The sequence below is a fragment of the Sesamum indicum genome, linkage group LG1, assembly GCF_000512975.1.
Source record: "Sesamum indicum cultivar Zhongzhi No. 13 linkage group LG1, S_indicum_v1.0, whole genome shotgun sequence".
Lineage (NCBI taxonomy): Eukaryota > Viridiplantae > Streptophyta > Magnoliopsida > Lamiales > Pedaliaceae > Sesamum > Sesamum indicum.
In genome coordinates, this window is record NC_026145.1 from 11,185,780 (window position 1) to 11,202,314 (window position 16,535).

The 16,535-nt window shown below is 36.6% G+C and overlaps 3 protein-coding genes across 3 annotated transcripts; 2 read left to right on the top strand and 1 right to left on the bottom strand.

The window, feature by feature from the left end:
- On the top strand, window positions 2,893–6,139 carry LOC105162853 (pectinesterase 1-like). The gene is made up of 2 exons (XM_011081010.2): window positions 2,893–4,082; window positions 5,334–6,139. The coding sequence occupies exons 1-2, from the start codon at window positions 3,050–3,052 to the stop codon at window positions 6,008–6,010; spliced, it is 1,710 nt and encodes a 569-aa protein (XP_011079312.1). The 5' UTR covers window positions 2,893–3,049; the 3' UTR covers window positions 6,011–6,139.
- On the top strand, window positions 7,545–12,753 carry LOC105162863 (alanine aminotransferase 2-like). The gene is made up of 15 exons (XM_011081020.2): window positions 7,545–7,928; window positions 8,708–8,758; window positions 8,872–8,922; window positions 9,047–9,112; window positions 9,197–9,258; window positions 9,695–9,773; window positions 9,867–9,971; window positions 10,125–10,235; window positions 10,440–10,577; window positions 10,691–10,765; window positions 11,104–11,224; window positions 11,311–11,465; window positions 11,663–11,737; window positions 11,992–12,195; window positions 12,305–12,753. The coding sequence occupies exons 1-15, from the start codon at window positions 7,710–7,712 to the stop codon at window positions 12,419–12,421; spliced, it is 1,629 nt and encodes a 542-aa protein (XP_011079322.1). The 5' UTR covers window positions 7,545–7,709; the 3' UTR covers window positions 12,422–12,753.
- On the bottom strand, window positions 13,090–16,375 carry LOC105162872 (proteasome subunit alpha type-5). Its single transcript, XM_011081034.2, has 10 exons — window positions 16,231–16,375; window positions 16,112–16,157; window positions 15,936–16,017; window positions 15,760–15,840; window positions 15,219–15,332; window positions 15,033–15,134; window positions 14,398–14,456; window positions 13,825–13,927; window positions 13,490–13,555; window positions 13,090–13,393 (listed from the first exon to the last, which is right to left on the bottom strand). Exons 2-10 carry the CDS (start codon window positions 16,123–16,125, stop codon window positions 13,301–13,303), a joined length of 714 nt encoding a protein of 237 aa, XP_011079336.1. The 5' UTR covers window positions 16,126–16,157; window positions 16,231–16,375; the 3' UTR covers window positions 13,090–13,300.

Below are 16,535 nucleotides of genomic sequence, written 5' to 3' on the forward strand. Positions count from 1 at the left end.
AAGTACATAAATAGGGAGAAAACATGCCTTAAATAATTAGGCTAAAAACAGAGAGATAAGAAAATAAGTGGCACGCATGCCACAACCCAACAGAAAATAAACCATCCAATGGGTTTTGTGATCATCCATGTCAATCCGGGTATGCCCGGAGTACCTTGTAAATATTACGGATGAATGAAAACTTACAATTCACCCAAAAAAAAAATGATATCCTTGACTTGAAACTGCTAACATCAAGACTTTAAATGTATATTTTACGATCATCGTCATATGCGCAACCATGCTTCATATTCATAATTGGCCTAAGGATTTCATTATGTCGTGCATATATATATTTATAAGACACATATAAATGAAAAATGCCATATATTATTAATGTGATACAAGTAAAATTATCATGCACTGACTATGAGCATTATACTCCACAGGGCGGACATACCTCCTCATTGCATATTCTTTGGTCCTTGAGTAGGTTTATCATTTTTATTAGCCGTGTTAAACCCTCGTGCCTATCCATTTCCATTTTTGGGTGCCTTGTTAGGCCACAGCTCTTCTACTTTATCCCCAATTAAGCTATGGTTTGATTTGGTGTTTTTCCTTCTAGATTTTTGTAACGCAATGGCCGCCGTCTCGTAGCCTTTGCTTCCCAGTAAAGGGACTTGGATCTCCCTCATTATTTGGATTTCCGCATACCATCTATGAACGCCTTGTCCCTTTATGGGATGGTTTTCCACTTGCAATCCTTACTTTAAGGGAGATCGAGCTAGGTTGATCTCCACCATCACTTAAGAAAAAAGAGAGCTCAGTTTTTGCCCTTAAGATAGTTGCGCTTAAGCTCTACCTTAAATCAAGTTTTGTATCGCAGCAATTCCGAAATAACAGATTGAATCGAAAATAATATTTGCTACATAGTTATATCCAACAAGCTAATGGCATGTCGGACACTAACCCAATATTTAACCTTTTCTTTCGTTTTTTTTTTTTTTTGTTTGAATAACTTGTCAAACTCTCTACTTTACTTAACTGTTGACTATAAACTGTTTTAGCCTATTGCTTTTGGACCAAATAATGGAACAGTAAGGGCCCATAGGCCCTAGGGTGGCCAGACCATAGGATATATTGGCAAATTCATATCATTAAACACATATAATCAAATGAGTACATAAGGAATCACTCTCTCTCTCTCTCTATATATATATATATATATACACATAATAATCTTTTCTCAATTTAAATTAACAAAAATATTAAAATCATTGATGAGTGATACATCATATTGATATAGATGTATTGACTACGTAAGAAGAGTTTGAATTATTTATAAATCTTAATATTTTTTCATAATTATATATTTTTCAAAATAAAATCATAAGGATTATAAAATTTGAACGGACCATACCCATATAACAAAATACAAATAGCGGTGCACGTAACATCATTTGATGTCATATGTAACAACAACATAATGTGTCTATTCTAAGCTCCTCGTCCAAAAAATTGATGATATATAGACATCCTTTCTATATGGATGGACTCTAAAAAATTTTTTTAGTAAGAACACTTTCCCACAACTGAAAACTAATAACTGTACATGCTAACATCAGACGCATTTATTAATTTGATGGTAATATTAATTGAAGGCATTGTGACAACCAATTAATTCCAAAAAGTCATGAAATTGGGGGAGCCCATAGGAATAGGATAGCGTGTTGGAGGAGAGAAAATTGCGGAGAAATGTGAGTTCGTGCCGCGTAGATTTGTGTCTCCCTGGCTATGTGGTGGGATGAGGCACTGACATGCTCAAATTTACATTATAAATATATTATATTTATTATATAATTAATTTAAATTTAATTTAAAGTATAGAATTTAACCTGTCCATCTCTATCATCCCTCAGTTGTCCCGTTAAGCTACAGCTGGGATGTCAATATGCCCCAACCCACCCACCAGAACTAAATTTGTGTGGGTGGGGTACAACTCCTCCTCCTTCTGTTGCCGGTCCTGTCCTGTCCTGGACATCAATATCATTCATCATCACACGTCACTATTCTTGGAGAAGGAATTGGCCAAAATAAAATCAACATGGATTTCTTACTCTGTCAACCCAATGTGCGCTCAACATATGGCCATCCACATTCAACACTACTTCAATCCAAAACATCATAACTTCTCTCTCTCTAATGAACATCATAAGTACTTGATGCATCATTAAACCAAACTCTCAAATCTTAATCAAATCAAAGGTTTTAAATTATATGGACTAACTACATATATATTCAAGTCATTTTTTACTATTAATTGAATAAAGGAATAGCAAAAATTGTTAATGTTTTATGCGTAAATTATAATCACTTTTTCTAAAATTTGATATAATTATAAATATCTTTTTATTATTTAAAAAATTAGTTGTACCTTCTTGATTATAACATATGAGTCCATTTCTATAAATTTCATTAGGTTTTCATTCAATTTTCATGATAAATTGTCAATATGTCCTTTTAAATTACGATTTATAATTTTATATATTTTTAAAAATTTTCTAAAGTAGTTTTATGGAATAATATGCTCTATGAGTTATATAATTATTTTTCTTTTGGGGGAATATTTATAACTTCCTAAATAATGAGTGGGTTTTATGATTATGTCAAAACTCATAGAAAGTTGTTATAATTTCTCTGAAATGCAATTATTAAAATTTATATTTCATGTTACAATTTTTATTCATAAAACGTGAATCCAACAGCACCTAACCTGTGCATTTTAATCCAATGGCCTTGGAAGCGCGTTATGAATTTTTATAATAAAATGAAATCAACAAGATTTTCTCCAAATATCAGACAACTTGTAGATCCATCTTATCTTAACTAAAGAAAATAAGCAGAAGCTCCGCACTTCCTATAAAAAGACAATAATGAAAGCATCACCCACACCCACACCCACACAGCAACACCCAACTATCAAAACCTCTCTCTGAATCTCACCCCAAGAACTCTCACATTCCCGACACTGATATCCACCTGATACAATTCGTGCTCGCCGCCGCCTGCAATGGATTCCGTCAAGTCCTTCAAGGGCTACGGCAAAGTAGACGAGCTTGAAGCTGCGGCATTCAGAAGAAAAACCCGCAAGCGTCTCATCGTTATTTCAATCTCAGTAGTTCTCTTGGTAGTTCTCATTGTCGGAGTTGTCGCCGGAACTGTAGCTCACAAAAACAAGAAGAGGGATTCCGGCGATGCTTCCGCCACTTCCACCGCCGCAGCGATTAAATCCATCTGCAGCGTGACCCAGTACCCAAATTCGTGTGTCAGCAGCTTGGAGTCTTCCAACTCCTCAAACCCGGAGCGGATTTTCCAGTTCTCATTGTCGGTGGTGATGGATTCTCTGGAGAAGCTGTCCACGCTTCCCGACGAGTACATGAACAGAACGGAAGACCCGTTGGTGAAAGAAGCGCTGAGAGTGTGCGGTGACGTGCTAAACGACGCCGTTGACTCCCTCAACGACACCATATCCTTGATGCAGGACGGCGGCCGGAAGCTTATCTCCAGAACCGACGACTTAAGGACGTGGCTGAGCACCGTCGTGACGGATCAAGAAACGTGCTTCGACGCTCTGGATGAGGTAAACGCGACTTTCGTGGAGGAAGTCAAGCTTCTGATGAAGAACTCCACGGAATTCGCGAGCAACAGTTTGGCCATTGTGTCCAAAATCCTCGGCGCAATCGGGGATTTCAAGATTCCGATCCACAGGCGGTTGTTGGGAGCCGGGGGGTCTGGTTTCCCGACGTGGGTTGCGGCGGGCGACAGGCGACTGCTCCAGGAGAGTGCGCCGAAGCCGGACGTGACGGTGGCAGCGGACGGCAGCGGAGATGTGAAGAGCCTGAAAGAGGCAGTGGATAGGATTCCGAAGAAGAGCAAGACGAGATTCGTGATATACGTGAAGGCGGGTGAATATGTGGAGAATGTGGTGTTAGACAAATCCTACTGGAATCTGATGATATACGGCGACGGCAAGAATGCGACCATCATCTCCGGCAGCAAGAATTTCGTGGACGGTACTCCCACTTTCTCCACCGCCACCTTCGGTAAGTTTCTAATTGTTACAGTTAGTTAATATCTCAATTCAGTGTCATAAAATTAGGTTTAAGTTTGATAGTGTTGGGGGAATTGGGGATAAATCTGGAGATTTATGATGGAAAGAAAGAAAATGATGAGTAGTAGGAAAAGAACACCACATTGACATAGATCTTGATCTGATCTCACATTACCAAAACCCATGTGATCACTCATCAGCTCATGCACTGATGTCCCCACCTGAAATACCTGCCAATTTTCTTCCCATAATTAAGAATTTTAGGTCTCATCATGTTAGCAAATCTTTACATGTAAAACTTACAAAAAAGAAATTCCAAATATCAGGTAAGTTCTTACCGCACAATATATTTATTATGTGATTTATCACTCTTTTTCAACTGAACAGTATGCATATACTAAGTGAAGTGTATTTAATTTAGGTCTAGTCGAAACTAATTTGATTTAAAATTTCTCTTAAAATATACTATAATTATATTAAAGCATGAATATATATTAATTAATATAAAATTGACTCTTAATTAAGATTCTTTTTGGGAGAGGTGTTCAGGAACCTCAGATTAAGTCAATTAGTCATGTAAGTATAGTGATGATAATTTTAGTTATTTACGAATTTCTTTTTTTTGATAATTTTATTTTGTAATTTTAAAAGTTTCACATATTGAGAATAAAAATAGTTGGAATTTGTCAAAATGGCATCTTTTTCAGCTATTTTAGCAAATTCGGCCAAATTTTATTCACAAATTGTAAAACTTTTATAATTATAAAATAAAATTAATAAAATGAATTCATATGAAACTAAAATTCTCAGTACCCCACGTACTTAGGAAACTAACATTACAAAGTTTTGTTATTAAGGATTGGTGTGAATGAACCCGGTTCCCAAATAGGACAAATATATATGACAATTAATGGCAAAGGCATCTTGGTTAGACATTGAATTAAGAGTAAAAATCATAGTATGTAAGAGACCATGTCAATGGTTGCAGGCAGCTACCATGTGCCACTCTCATCATATGTCTCCATTTGAATATTACAATTTTTGGTATTGGTATCTGTCCCAATCTTGTTTCCATCAACTATAAATTTTACTTAGTCTTGTGCCATTGATGAATTGGTCACATGCATGATACCATCATCTTCCCTTCCCTTTAAAATTGCACTAATGTTATGATACATGCATATGCATGCTTTTAAAGTTTTATTGAGTCACCATCAAAACTTGTTGATTTGTCATTCATCAGCGATTGCTGGAAGAGGATTCATTGCTCGAGATATAGGCTTTAGAAACACGGCTGGAGCGGCCAAGCACCAGGCCGTGGCTTTTCGGTCCGGCTCCGACCAATCCGTGTTCTACAGGTGCTCATTCGATGCCTTCCAAGACACTCTCTACGCCCACTCCAACCGCCAATTCTACCGCGAATGCGACATAACCGGGACGATCGACTTCATCTTTGGCAACTCGGCAGTTGTGTTCCAAAACTGCAACATCATGCCCAGACAGCCTATGCCCAACCAGTTCGTGACAATAACTGCCCAAGGAAAGAAGGATCCGAATCAGAACACTGGGATTTCCATCCAACGGTGCACGATGAGCCCACTTGACACTCTCACTGCCCCAACGTATCTGGGCAGGCCATGGAAGGATTTCTCAGTGACTGTTATTATGGAGAGCAGCATTGGTGGATTCTTGGACCCGAAAGGCTGGATTTCATGGGTCTCCAATGTGGATCCACCAAACTCCATTTTCTACGCGGAGTATCAGAATACGGGGCCGGGTGCCAGCACTAGCAACCGGGTTACATGGGCCGGGTACAAGCCCACCCTTACGGCGGATCAGGCCTCCAAATACAATGTGGAATCCTTCATTGAGGGGTCGTCTTGGTTACCGGCTACAGCGGTGACCTTTGATTCAACCTAGTCAAACACAACCCTAATTGTCTATACTTGTTTTCTTTTGTCCTCTGGCATTTAAATCTTGTAACATTAATTTGAATTTTGATAATTGTGTTTCTAATTATCATTTTTATTTATTTTTGCCTCTTTTGATGAATTGGTCAAAATTAGTACCAAATAGGGGATGACAATGGGGTCGGATTCATTCAAAGTCATAATCATGCCATGTCCAATGCAAATCTCGAATTTGGTATTTTTTATTAGAATCAGAATCGGATCTAATTCTTTTTTTTTTAAATATATATTTTACACATAATATATAAGGAAAATTGACATATAAAAAAAAATGTGAATCGATCGGATTCAATGGTAACATGGTGGAGACAGGCTGAATCCCGAATTAATTTCGATAATAAAGAAATACTTTTCAAATTCGATGTGTTTATCATCAATTTTTGATAAATACTTTTCAAATTAAACCGGTTGTCATCCCTTGAATGGCGGAGCAGGCAACTTTAGAAAAAAATGTTAATGAACCTTTGATTTGAGATGGTCCAATCTCAAATCTAACCGGTTATTATTTTCCAAAATTCCCTTCAATATAACATAATCAAAATGCATTGTAATACTTTATTGGTGCATTTGAATTTGAGGAGTGAAATTGGAGAAATAATTTTAAATGACTCTGTTTGAATAAAATATAAAATATATTAATATTCAATAAAATAAAATTTAAAATTATTTAAATAAATTCAAAAATATTATAATTTCAATTTTTCCTTTTTAGTTCAAATGCAACCTAATTTGAAAGTAATAAAAATGTGTGTGTGGTGCATCATCATCATCGCACAAGATAATAACGATTAAAGAATTACAATCCAATGGGCAGAGCACAGAATCAGAGGCTAATGTCGTATTCCACCACTTAAGTCTGACTGAAGATAGCGGTCACCATCACCGACGCATTGGAATTTTTATTATTTTAAAATACGATAAGCTTTTTTAATATTTTATTATTTATAAAACATTATTACTAAATTATAATGAATATTTTTAGATTTTGATATAATTATAAAATAATTTATTATTATTTATAAAATTATTGATATATTTTTTTATATTTGATGAAATTATGTAACAATTGAATAGGAATTTGAAAATATTTATTTTATCATTGTATTTTTTTCTTATTAAAAGTATTTTAAACATTTGTAAAAAAATCTGTTGCAGTGAAGTTTTTATTTTACCTTCTTGTTCATAAAATTTCTTTAGAAAATTAAAAGGAAAAAATAAAATTATTTTATTTCATTCAGTTCAACACAATAAATAAATAAAAGCTAGATGAAAATTAATAGAAAAAGCTAATAATCATGCATATGTTAAAATTCCCCACTTATTGTCCGACTCATCCATAATTTTCTTTCCTTTACATATGAATTTTTTTATTTTATTTTAGTCGATTATATTTTGATAATAAATTATTTTAATATAATAAAAATATTATTGTATTTACACATACATCGAGTATGCATTTTAGAACTAGTACTTACTATTATTGAAAGTTGTTTGGAGAAGAAGGCAAAGCAAACGTGCTGGTGCTCCTCCTCCTGGATTGGTCTGCGGTTCTTTTTTTGTTTGTTTGTTCTTGCATGCACAGAAATCAAAGAGGGAGGCAGTTTCCCACCACCAACCATTCCACTTTTATAATCGTCCGCTGATTTAGAATGCGTAGATTCGCAGTAGAAAAGGCCAGAAAACTTTTAGCACCCCACACTGATATTTTCATTTCCGCGTCGCAGCATCCCATCTCTTCTTCTCAAATATTTCTTCATCTTTTGTCTTCTGCTGCGTTTTTCCTTCGTTTCTTGAACACCAAGGCTACTCCTTATCCTTCTGATTCTATGGCTTCCACTCCCCTCACTCTTGATACAATCAATCCCAAGGTAGTTCTTTTTTTTTTTATGGGTTGTTTTGTTTGTGATAGCCTTTTTTTCCTTTTGTTTTCTTGAATCTTGATCTGGGGGTTTGCCATGCTGTATTTACTGGCTTTCGGGTTTCACTTTCTATTTTATGGGAATGGTTTTTCCACTGCGATGCTGGTTGTGGGTTTTATGTGTTCTGTTTGTTATTATGATCACTATGTATGTTTTAGCAGGTCCTGATCATGGTTCTTGAATCTTTTTTAGAAGAGAGTATCTAATTTTATAGCTTCATTATGAATTTATCCTCCATTTTCCTATCTATCCCTTTTTTTTCCAGCAAAAAGGTGCTTTTCTGTTCTTGGACTTCAGCGGGGTTGAGTTTTTTGGTGGCTGTATGGGCACCACTCTCTCTTTTCCCTTCGTCATCATGGATGGATTTATGATCTCTCCCTCATATTGTTTTTTTTATGCAAATAAGACTTCCTTTTAGAATTTCTCAAAAAAAAAAAGACTTTCTTTTAGAAGGTTTAGTTGTATATGCTTGTCTTCAAATCTTCAGGTGAATTTTCTTATATTTTATTGTTCTTGATAGTCCCACAATTTATGTTATTTGGTTTGTATGGTCTGCCCTGTTTGCTAATTGGACATATATATAGCTCAATAAATATACATCTACTACAAGTATCACACTGCCTTTAATTTACTTTATAATTTATTTATTCTAAGTTTGGTTCTGAGGATTTCTATTTGAGCACTTGCTAAGTCTTTCAGAATATGTGCAAACCTTTGTTCTTTTCAAGGTTTTGGAGTGTGAGTATGCAGTCCGTGGAGAAATTGTGATCCTTGCTCAGGTAACTGATTATATATTTTATAGTTGCTACAGGTATTACATATGTGATACTTTTTAACCTAAGCCAGCTACCTACTCTGCGGGGTTTTTTAACTCACGTTATTTCTTTAACAGAGATTACAAGAAGAACTCAAGAACAACCCAAATGCTCATCCTTTTGATGAGGTTCCCTTTCCATTATGTATAATTTCATTTGCTACGATTCAACTGGGTCCGTAATCTGATTCTAAATTATGAAAAGAGAATTTCACACTTACCCTTAATTATTATTATCATGTTGTCTTCTCAGATACTGTACTGCAATATTGGAAATCCTCAATCCCTTGGCCAACAGCCAATCACTTTTTTCAGAGAGGTGTGTATGTTGCATTGTCATATTGGATTTCAGAAAGTTTGATCATGTTTGTTCTACTTCTAACGTATTCAGTTCTAATTTCAGGTGCTTGCCTTATGTGACCATCCTGCTCTTTTGGATAAAGCTGAAACACGGGGTTTGTTTAGGTGAAATCTTCCACCAAATATACCTACCCTCTGCATAACATCCATGGAAGTTTGCATTGTCAGACCCATGAGATTCCATGTCAATAGTGTTGTACTGGATAACTATTTTCTCTTCAATACCTATTTGGAGATCATATTGTTGCTATTTTCAGTATATGCTATAGTTCACTGAGAATTAGCCCTCATCTTAATGGATGGATACTTCTCTGAGTCATGTAGTTTATGGTAGCAATAGCGAGAATAAGAAGTTTTAGCTGTTGCAAAAGCCAAAACTCATTCAAGTAAAATTGCAAGTGAATGAACCTGACACAATATGGAATTCCTGTCAGCATGAATTGAGTGACAGATTTGGTCTAGTTTTCCACACTATTATATTTACCTGGTTTCTCTTTCTGATAAATTCATCTTCCCCTCTCTTTTATGGTGGATTCTCTAGTGCTGATTCGATAGAACGAGCATCTGAGATCCTACATCAAATTCCTGGAAGAGCAACTGGTGCCTATAGTCACAGCCAGGTAACAGTGGCCTCCCTTCATACCTCATTCACGAGAAGTGTTTGTGACTGGTCTGCAGATATATCAAACATTTCTTTTATTCTATAAAATCAGGGTATCAGAGGACTGCGTGATAAAATTGCTGCTGGCATTGAAGCTCGTGACGGGTACCCAGCTGATCCAAATGATATTTTCTTGACAGATGGTGCAAGCCCTGCGGTATAGATATTATGCCTCTTCAGATTTTACAGAGGATAGCAATTCCAGATGTGATAGAATTTATCATTCAATTCACCTTACTAAAGATGAAACAATGCACTTCTATTTTGGATAATAAAGGAAAGATATAACATCTTCCCACAATCTTTTCAGGTTCATACGATGATGCAATTACTGATACGGTCAAAGAATGATGGCATTCTCTGTCCCATTCCTCAGTACCCTCTTTATTCTGCTTCAATTGCTCTCCATGGAGGCACTCTTGTACGTTTTACGTGTAATTTGTTGAAATGAGAAATTTATTCGTCGAACCTTTAGATTTGTTCCTTTGATGATCTTTTACAATCTATTCATGTCTAGCCTGAAGAGAACTAAACCTTAAACATATCATATTCATTTCCTACGGTTAAGTTTTGGCAGGAAATCCCTTGATTGAGCTTCTGATTGCAGTTTTTCAATATTTCACAGGTTCCTTATTATCTTAATGAAGCAACAGGATGGGGACTGGAGATCGCTGAGCTTAAAAATCAGTTGGAAATGGCCAAATCAAAGGGTATTAGTGTCAGGGCCTTGGTGGTTATAAATCCTGGCAATCCTACAGGGCAGGTGAACAATGATTAGATTTGTGGTTTGAGATTGAAGATGTGTTTCTTGAAATTGATTGGTCTTTCAAGGTAGGACATTCTCTAATGATTTTCATTTCAATGCTTCCTCTGAAGGTTCTGGCTGAGAACAACCAAAAGCAGATTGTGGATTTCTGCAAGGACGAAGGACTTGTTCTTTTGGCAGATGAGGTGATCAGTCTCCTTAAAGTCCCAATCCTGTTCTGCCTTGGCTTTGCTCCAGAAAGTTTTATGGCTTATTTAGACTGAGTTTGGATTGAAGGATTTGGGTCAAGATTCCAAAGACACTAACAGTAGGTGGATTTCATCCATCATCATATTTGAAAAAATAATAAAAAAGGTTCCTTAAAAGATTTGAAATCCACAATAATTCAGAATTATTTTGGATTACAAACCCTTAGCTATCATTGTGTTGATAGTAACTGTTACTGTAATGTGGCTTTGAAAAGGCTCAATATCATAATTTGAGATAATGCCATTCTAGAATGATGTTGCTTGGCTCTCTGCAGGTGTACCAGGAAAACATTTATGTGCCGGACAAGCAGTTCCACTCTTTTAAGAAAGTTGCACGATCTATGGGTTACGGGGAGAAAGATATCTCCTTAGTATCTTTCCAGTCTGTGTCGAAAGGTATTGTGGTCAGAATCTATGCATGTGATTGTACTATTAAGTAACCTGTTCAAAGTAGATGAGAATCTGTTTCTTCTCTACCTCAGGTTATTATGGAGAATGTGGGAAAAGAGGAGGTTACATGGAGGTTACTGGTTTTAGTCCTGAGATAAGGGAGCAAATATACAAACTGGCATCAGTTAACCTATGTTCTAATATATCTGGACAGATTCTTGCAAGCCTTGTCATGAACCCCCCAAAGGTGAGTCATTCTTGGTCCCCAGGCTCGACAGCCTTGTCTGGGCTGGGTTTTCAAACTGTTTCAAGTTCCAGTATCTTTGTAGTGTTACAAGATCTGTAGCAAGCCTCTGCCATGTGAGCTTGTACAACTTCCATTAGAATGTAATGTCTATGCTCTATTATTCCTGTGACTGGAAGTTTCTATTTTACCTGATGCAGGTGGGAGATGAATCATATGAGTCTTATTTGGCAGAGAAAGATGCAATCCTGTCATCCCTGGCTAGGCGTGCCAAGGTTAGCATTTACTTTAGACTGAACTCTCTCTCTTTAAGAAAGCCATACTCTAAAGAGTTAAAAGAAACCCAAATCTAAATACCGAAAAGGAACGTTGTATGGCAGCCTGATTTAAGTAGCTAAGTCATTCACTGAAAAGGCAATGTAAGCATTGAAAACGGAGAACATCATCATGATCATATATAAACCATTTAATTGTTTGTTTTAGTAGACATAAATTTTCATGTTTCCTAATTTGTGTTGTTGATCTTCAGCAACTGGAAGATGCATTTAATAGCTTAAAAGGAGTAACCTGCAACAGGGCAGAAGGAGCAATGTATCTCTTTCCTTGTATTGACTTGCCCAAAAAAGCAATAGAAGCAGCCAAAGCTGTTAGCACAGCCCCTGATGCATTTTATGCACGTCGTCTCCTCAATGCCACTGGAATAGTAGTTGTTCCTGGCTCTGGCTTTAGACAGGTAAAATTTACCTACCATTATATCTCCTGTTTTATCTACATTAAGGATGATCCCTAGCAATGTTAGAAAGGATAACGATGGTCGCTTGTGGTGCATTTTCTTGTGTTAGGTTCCTGGAACATGGCATTTCAGGTGCACAATATTACCTCAAGAGGACAAAATACCAGCCATTGTTTCCCGTCTCACCAAGTTCCACAAAGGATTCATGGATGAATTTTGTGACTGATGGCTCTGCAATTGAGCGTCTAGAGCATTTTTTTGCTTTCAAGATTGTCGTCTTTCGAATTTTACCCTCTTTTGTTAACTTTTATCTCCACCTGAGGCCGAGGGAATCTCTTCTGTACTTCATAAGTTGCTGAGCATTTCAGAAATGTGGAAAGACGTTTTTCTCGATATTTTGTTGATTGACTTGTTAAGAGCATCAGAGATATTTTGTTGATTGACTTGTTAAGAGCATCAGTTGGTTCGGGCCTCGCCTTCAGTGATGATTCAATGAGCCCCTCAACGATTTGTTATTTCCTTGACTAGTAATTGAAGAGATGGATTTGCAAATATAAACCATGCTGAACTGTATAGTTTGAGCCTATTTTACAGTCACATCCATGAATCTCATGAGCTGTTCAGTTGGTCCTTTGGGAAAATTACAATCTGGATGAACTTTCTGAAAATTATAGTATGTTTTTAAATTGATGATGAAAATTGTGAAATTTGTGTTTCAAAGCTCTGAAATTGTATTACCGTAATACGCATTACCTACTGGATTGTTTAAAAAGGTTGAATAAACCCAGGATGGGAGCAGAATATGTTTGCTAACATGCAATCTCAGCTAGCTAAATGCCATTCCGATATCATAAAGAGATGCTATCAATTAGCATTATCAACCAAATCGCTAAATGAAATACAAAATGGGTCAATGAATGCCCAGAAATCCACAGAAATAGGTCGATATAATTTTTCAATGCATATAAGAAGGTTGACAGAGAAAAAACCAGCTTCCCAGTTTAATTTTGAAATTGGCAAAATATCTAAGTCTTACAAACGTGTTCAAGCATGGAATAATGGAATGTGGATCACAGGCAAACGTCTGAAAAACAGATTGGACTTCTCATAGACGAGTGATAACTGCTTCAACTTCAGTGGGGGTGTAAAGATGGTAAGTAGGTGATACCTTTGCAATATCAACATTGTTGGGTGTAACCTGAAATCCAATGAGACGAAATTGGTGATGGTTCTAGAGAGAAGCATATAAATCGGATCAGAGCATTAAATTGAAATCACACTATTTCCAGCATACCTTTTCCTCCATAACTTGCTTCAGGATGGAAAGTGCAATGGTCTCAGCTTCTTTGAGGGTTAAATCCTGTATCCAGACAAAAAAAATTGGATGGCATAAATGAAAAGGAGAAATATTTTTAAGGTTGGGTGCTGCTGTGGACGCTTATCCTTGGACAGCAGAAACCTTATGAACAGCTTACCAGAATTATACACGACTTTGCATCAATGCGACTTCCATTAAAGGTATGATCCAACAAGACCACAAGGACTTATATTGGCAGTTGAATAAAATCTAGCAAAATGTCCTGAGGTTCCAGGAAAATGTTGCTATCGAGATAACAACAAATAGATTACCTTGTTATACTGCTCTTGCAAAGAGCTATCAGCACCTTCAGACCCTGATCCAATGGCTTTTGCGTTACATTGCCAGAATGTGCCAGAAGGATCAGTGTAGTATCTGTGCACGACAAGCCAATTAGGATTCATAGTCTCTATAGCGTGAAAATGAATTTACTACAAAAATAATAAAGAAACTGAAGAATTGCATGATCCTTATTATCAAAGTGAATAAGCCACACCTTTGAGATTCATGTTTTGATTTTCCTATGACTTGATCCTGAACGTGCTAATCAATATGTAATAACAATAGCATGCTTCCAAATAAGCCAGATGTTACTGAACTCTACACATTCCACAACTTGATCCCAAATGTAACCTTTACAAGCTAAACTGGCACAACTTAATCATTGACTGTAATCAGAAAGCTCCAAATGTCCTTTGCAGCATAGATAATGTAAGATCAAAAAGTAAAAATTCCAAAACTTCACCACAAGATCTTTTCGGTGTAAACCCAAGGTGGCTATGTCAGGAACACGAAAGAGTCCAAGGACAAGGATTTAATCAAATTTAAACAGAAGAAAAGCTTACAAGCTGGGACCATTCTCATCATGACCAGCAATGAGAAGAGATACACCAAAAGGTCTTGACTGCATAAAATAAAAGAAATCACAATTAGAGAGAGAGAGAGAGAGAGAATAAAATTAAAATTTAGGGGAGGAGAAAAGAGAGAACGAAAAAGCAGTTAACAAAAGTTAAAGTCATAACCATGGTTCTGGAACTCATTCACTGCGAAACTTCTATTTTTCAATCATGCACAAACTATCAAAATTTGCTCCGGTGATAATTGTGTGTAGTCAATAAGAGGTAATACTATCAAAAGTCAATGTAAGCCTCCATTCAAACACATGAAGGTATACCCTTGGCAGGACCAGGTCTTAAAGATACAATTTGCACAAACATGAAGGCTAATGATTACAGCATGACGGCCAATACTGTGGCACCAGAATTACATGCTTATAATATCTCAAAGTAAAGATGTGAGAAGGTAAGTAACAAACTTGGAATGGTAAAAATGACACCAGTGATAATCGTTTGTAGTCAATAAAAGGACTAGATAATTTCAGCAAAAATAAAAGGAATTAAGTGAACAAGAAAAAGAATACTCTGGACTGACTGATATCCCATGCTCAAAGAACTGTAAACAAGTGACACGAGAGGCTAACCATTGATTCTTCATCCCCCTCACCAAATCTCAAGGCAAGATCACAGAGAGCTTGTGTAGTGGACTCAACTGTCATGGGCTCACCGTATGAGAACCTATGATTCTAGAATAAGTGAAATTCCCTATTAGCATTTGATGATACTGACAACTAATAGACTGTGATAGTAAAATTGTACACTAGAAGTACCTGAGTTTCGACTCGTGCATGTTCAACCAGTGTACGTGCATCAGCAATTAAGCCGCTCATGGCACAACCAATATGTTCATCAATTTCCATAATTTTCTCAACGCTGCTAGGCTCCTGCAGGAGGTTAAGAATGTGATATAAATCAAAACAAGCATCATCATACAACAATAGAACGTTGCTAAGTTTAGAGAAAGAGCATGAAATAGAGATACAGCAGAATGATTGGAGAAATCAAGGGACCAGGACATCATAGTTTGTAAACCGATCCCAATAGATATTACTTGATTTCATCACACTCCACAATCTTGCGGAACTTGTTATTCAGACTCAAAACATAGAGAACATATATCTTGTACACATTTTACTAACTCACAGTTATCAGCACGCAACAGAAAACACGTTCTTCCAAAGTTGAAGAAAAGTTAAGGAAAAAACAAGCTCAAAACAAAGGTTCCACTAATACAAAGTTTGCATTCATTCAGTCCCTCGAGCTACAACAAACTCTTAACGAAAATGACGGGAAAATAGATGACAAACATACCAAAAGTGGCGACGTGATTCGCTTCTCAACAGCAAGAACCACTCCTTCCTTAGTCTTTATTCCAATAGCAGTTGAACCCAACTAAAAGAGAACACAGAAACTATGAATTTTAAATAGACCCACAAAGTATAAACTCGAAAATAATGTTTAACATATGGATCAGCAAGAGAATAAACCTTGATAGCTTCAATGGCATATTCGACTTGAAACAATCGGCCTTCCGGAGAGAAAGTGTTCACTCCTCTGTCATACTCAGTCCTTAATTCAACAAATAAATAAATTCAGACATCACCCCAAAAATAAAACCACCTCAAAAGACGAAAAAACTGACTACAAAATGCGAAAATTTCACCTTGTGAGGAACATTTTCGACCCAAAAAAACTACAGCCGCAAAATCCTGCAGGGAGATTAAAGTACGAGTTAAACTGAGGTAATTAAAAAAAATTACAGTGGATCTGAGTCCGACCCACCTTAATTTCAATGAACAAGAAACAACTGAGCTGAGCAGGAAAGAATTTCTTCGGGGGGATTTTGATGTTTTGAGGCGGAGCTGTTCTTCTTGTCGAGCAAGGGAGCACTCCAAAGGAAAAGGGCGGGTATTCGGGTGACCCGGATGCTTCTGACTTTACAATTGGGCTATTAAAGAAAGCCCAAAATTAATGCTGAAAGAGATTCTAAGCCGAATGTTTATTTGTAGCTTTAAGCCCAAATCAGCAGTCGATTCTCTCTTAATTTTTACATACTTTGGATTGGAGGTCTAGAATGGCTGTAATAT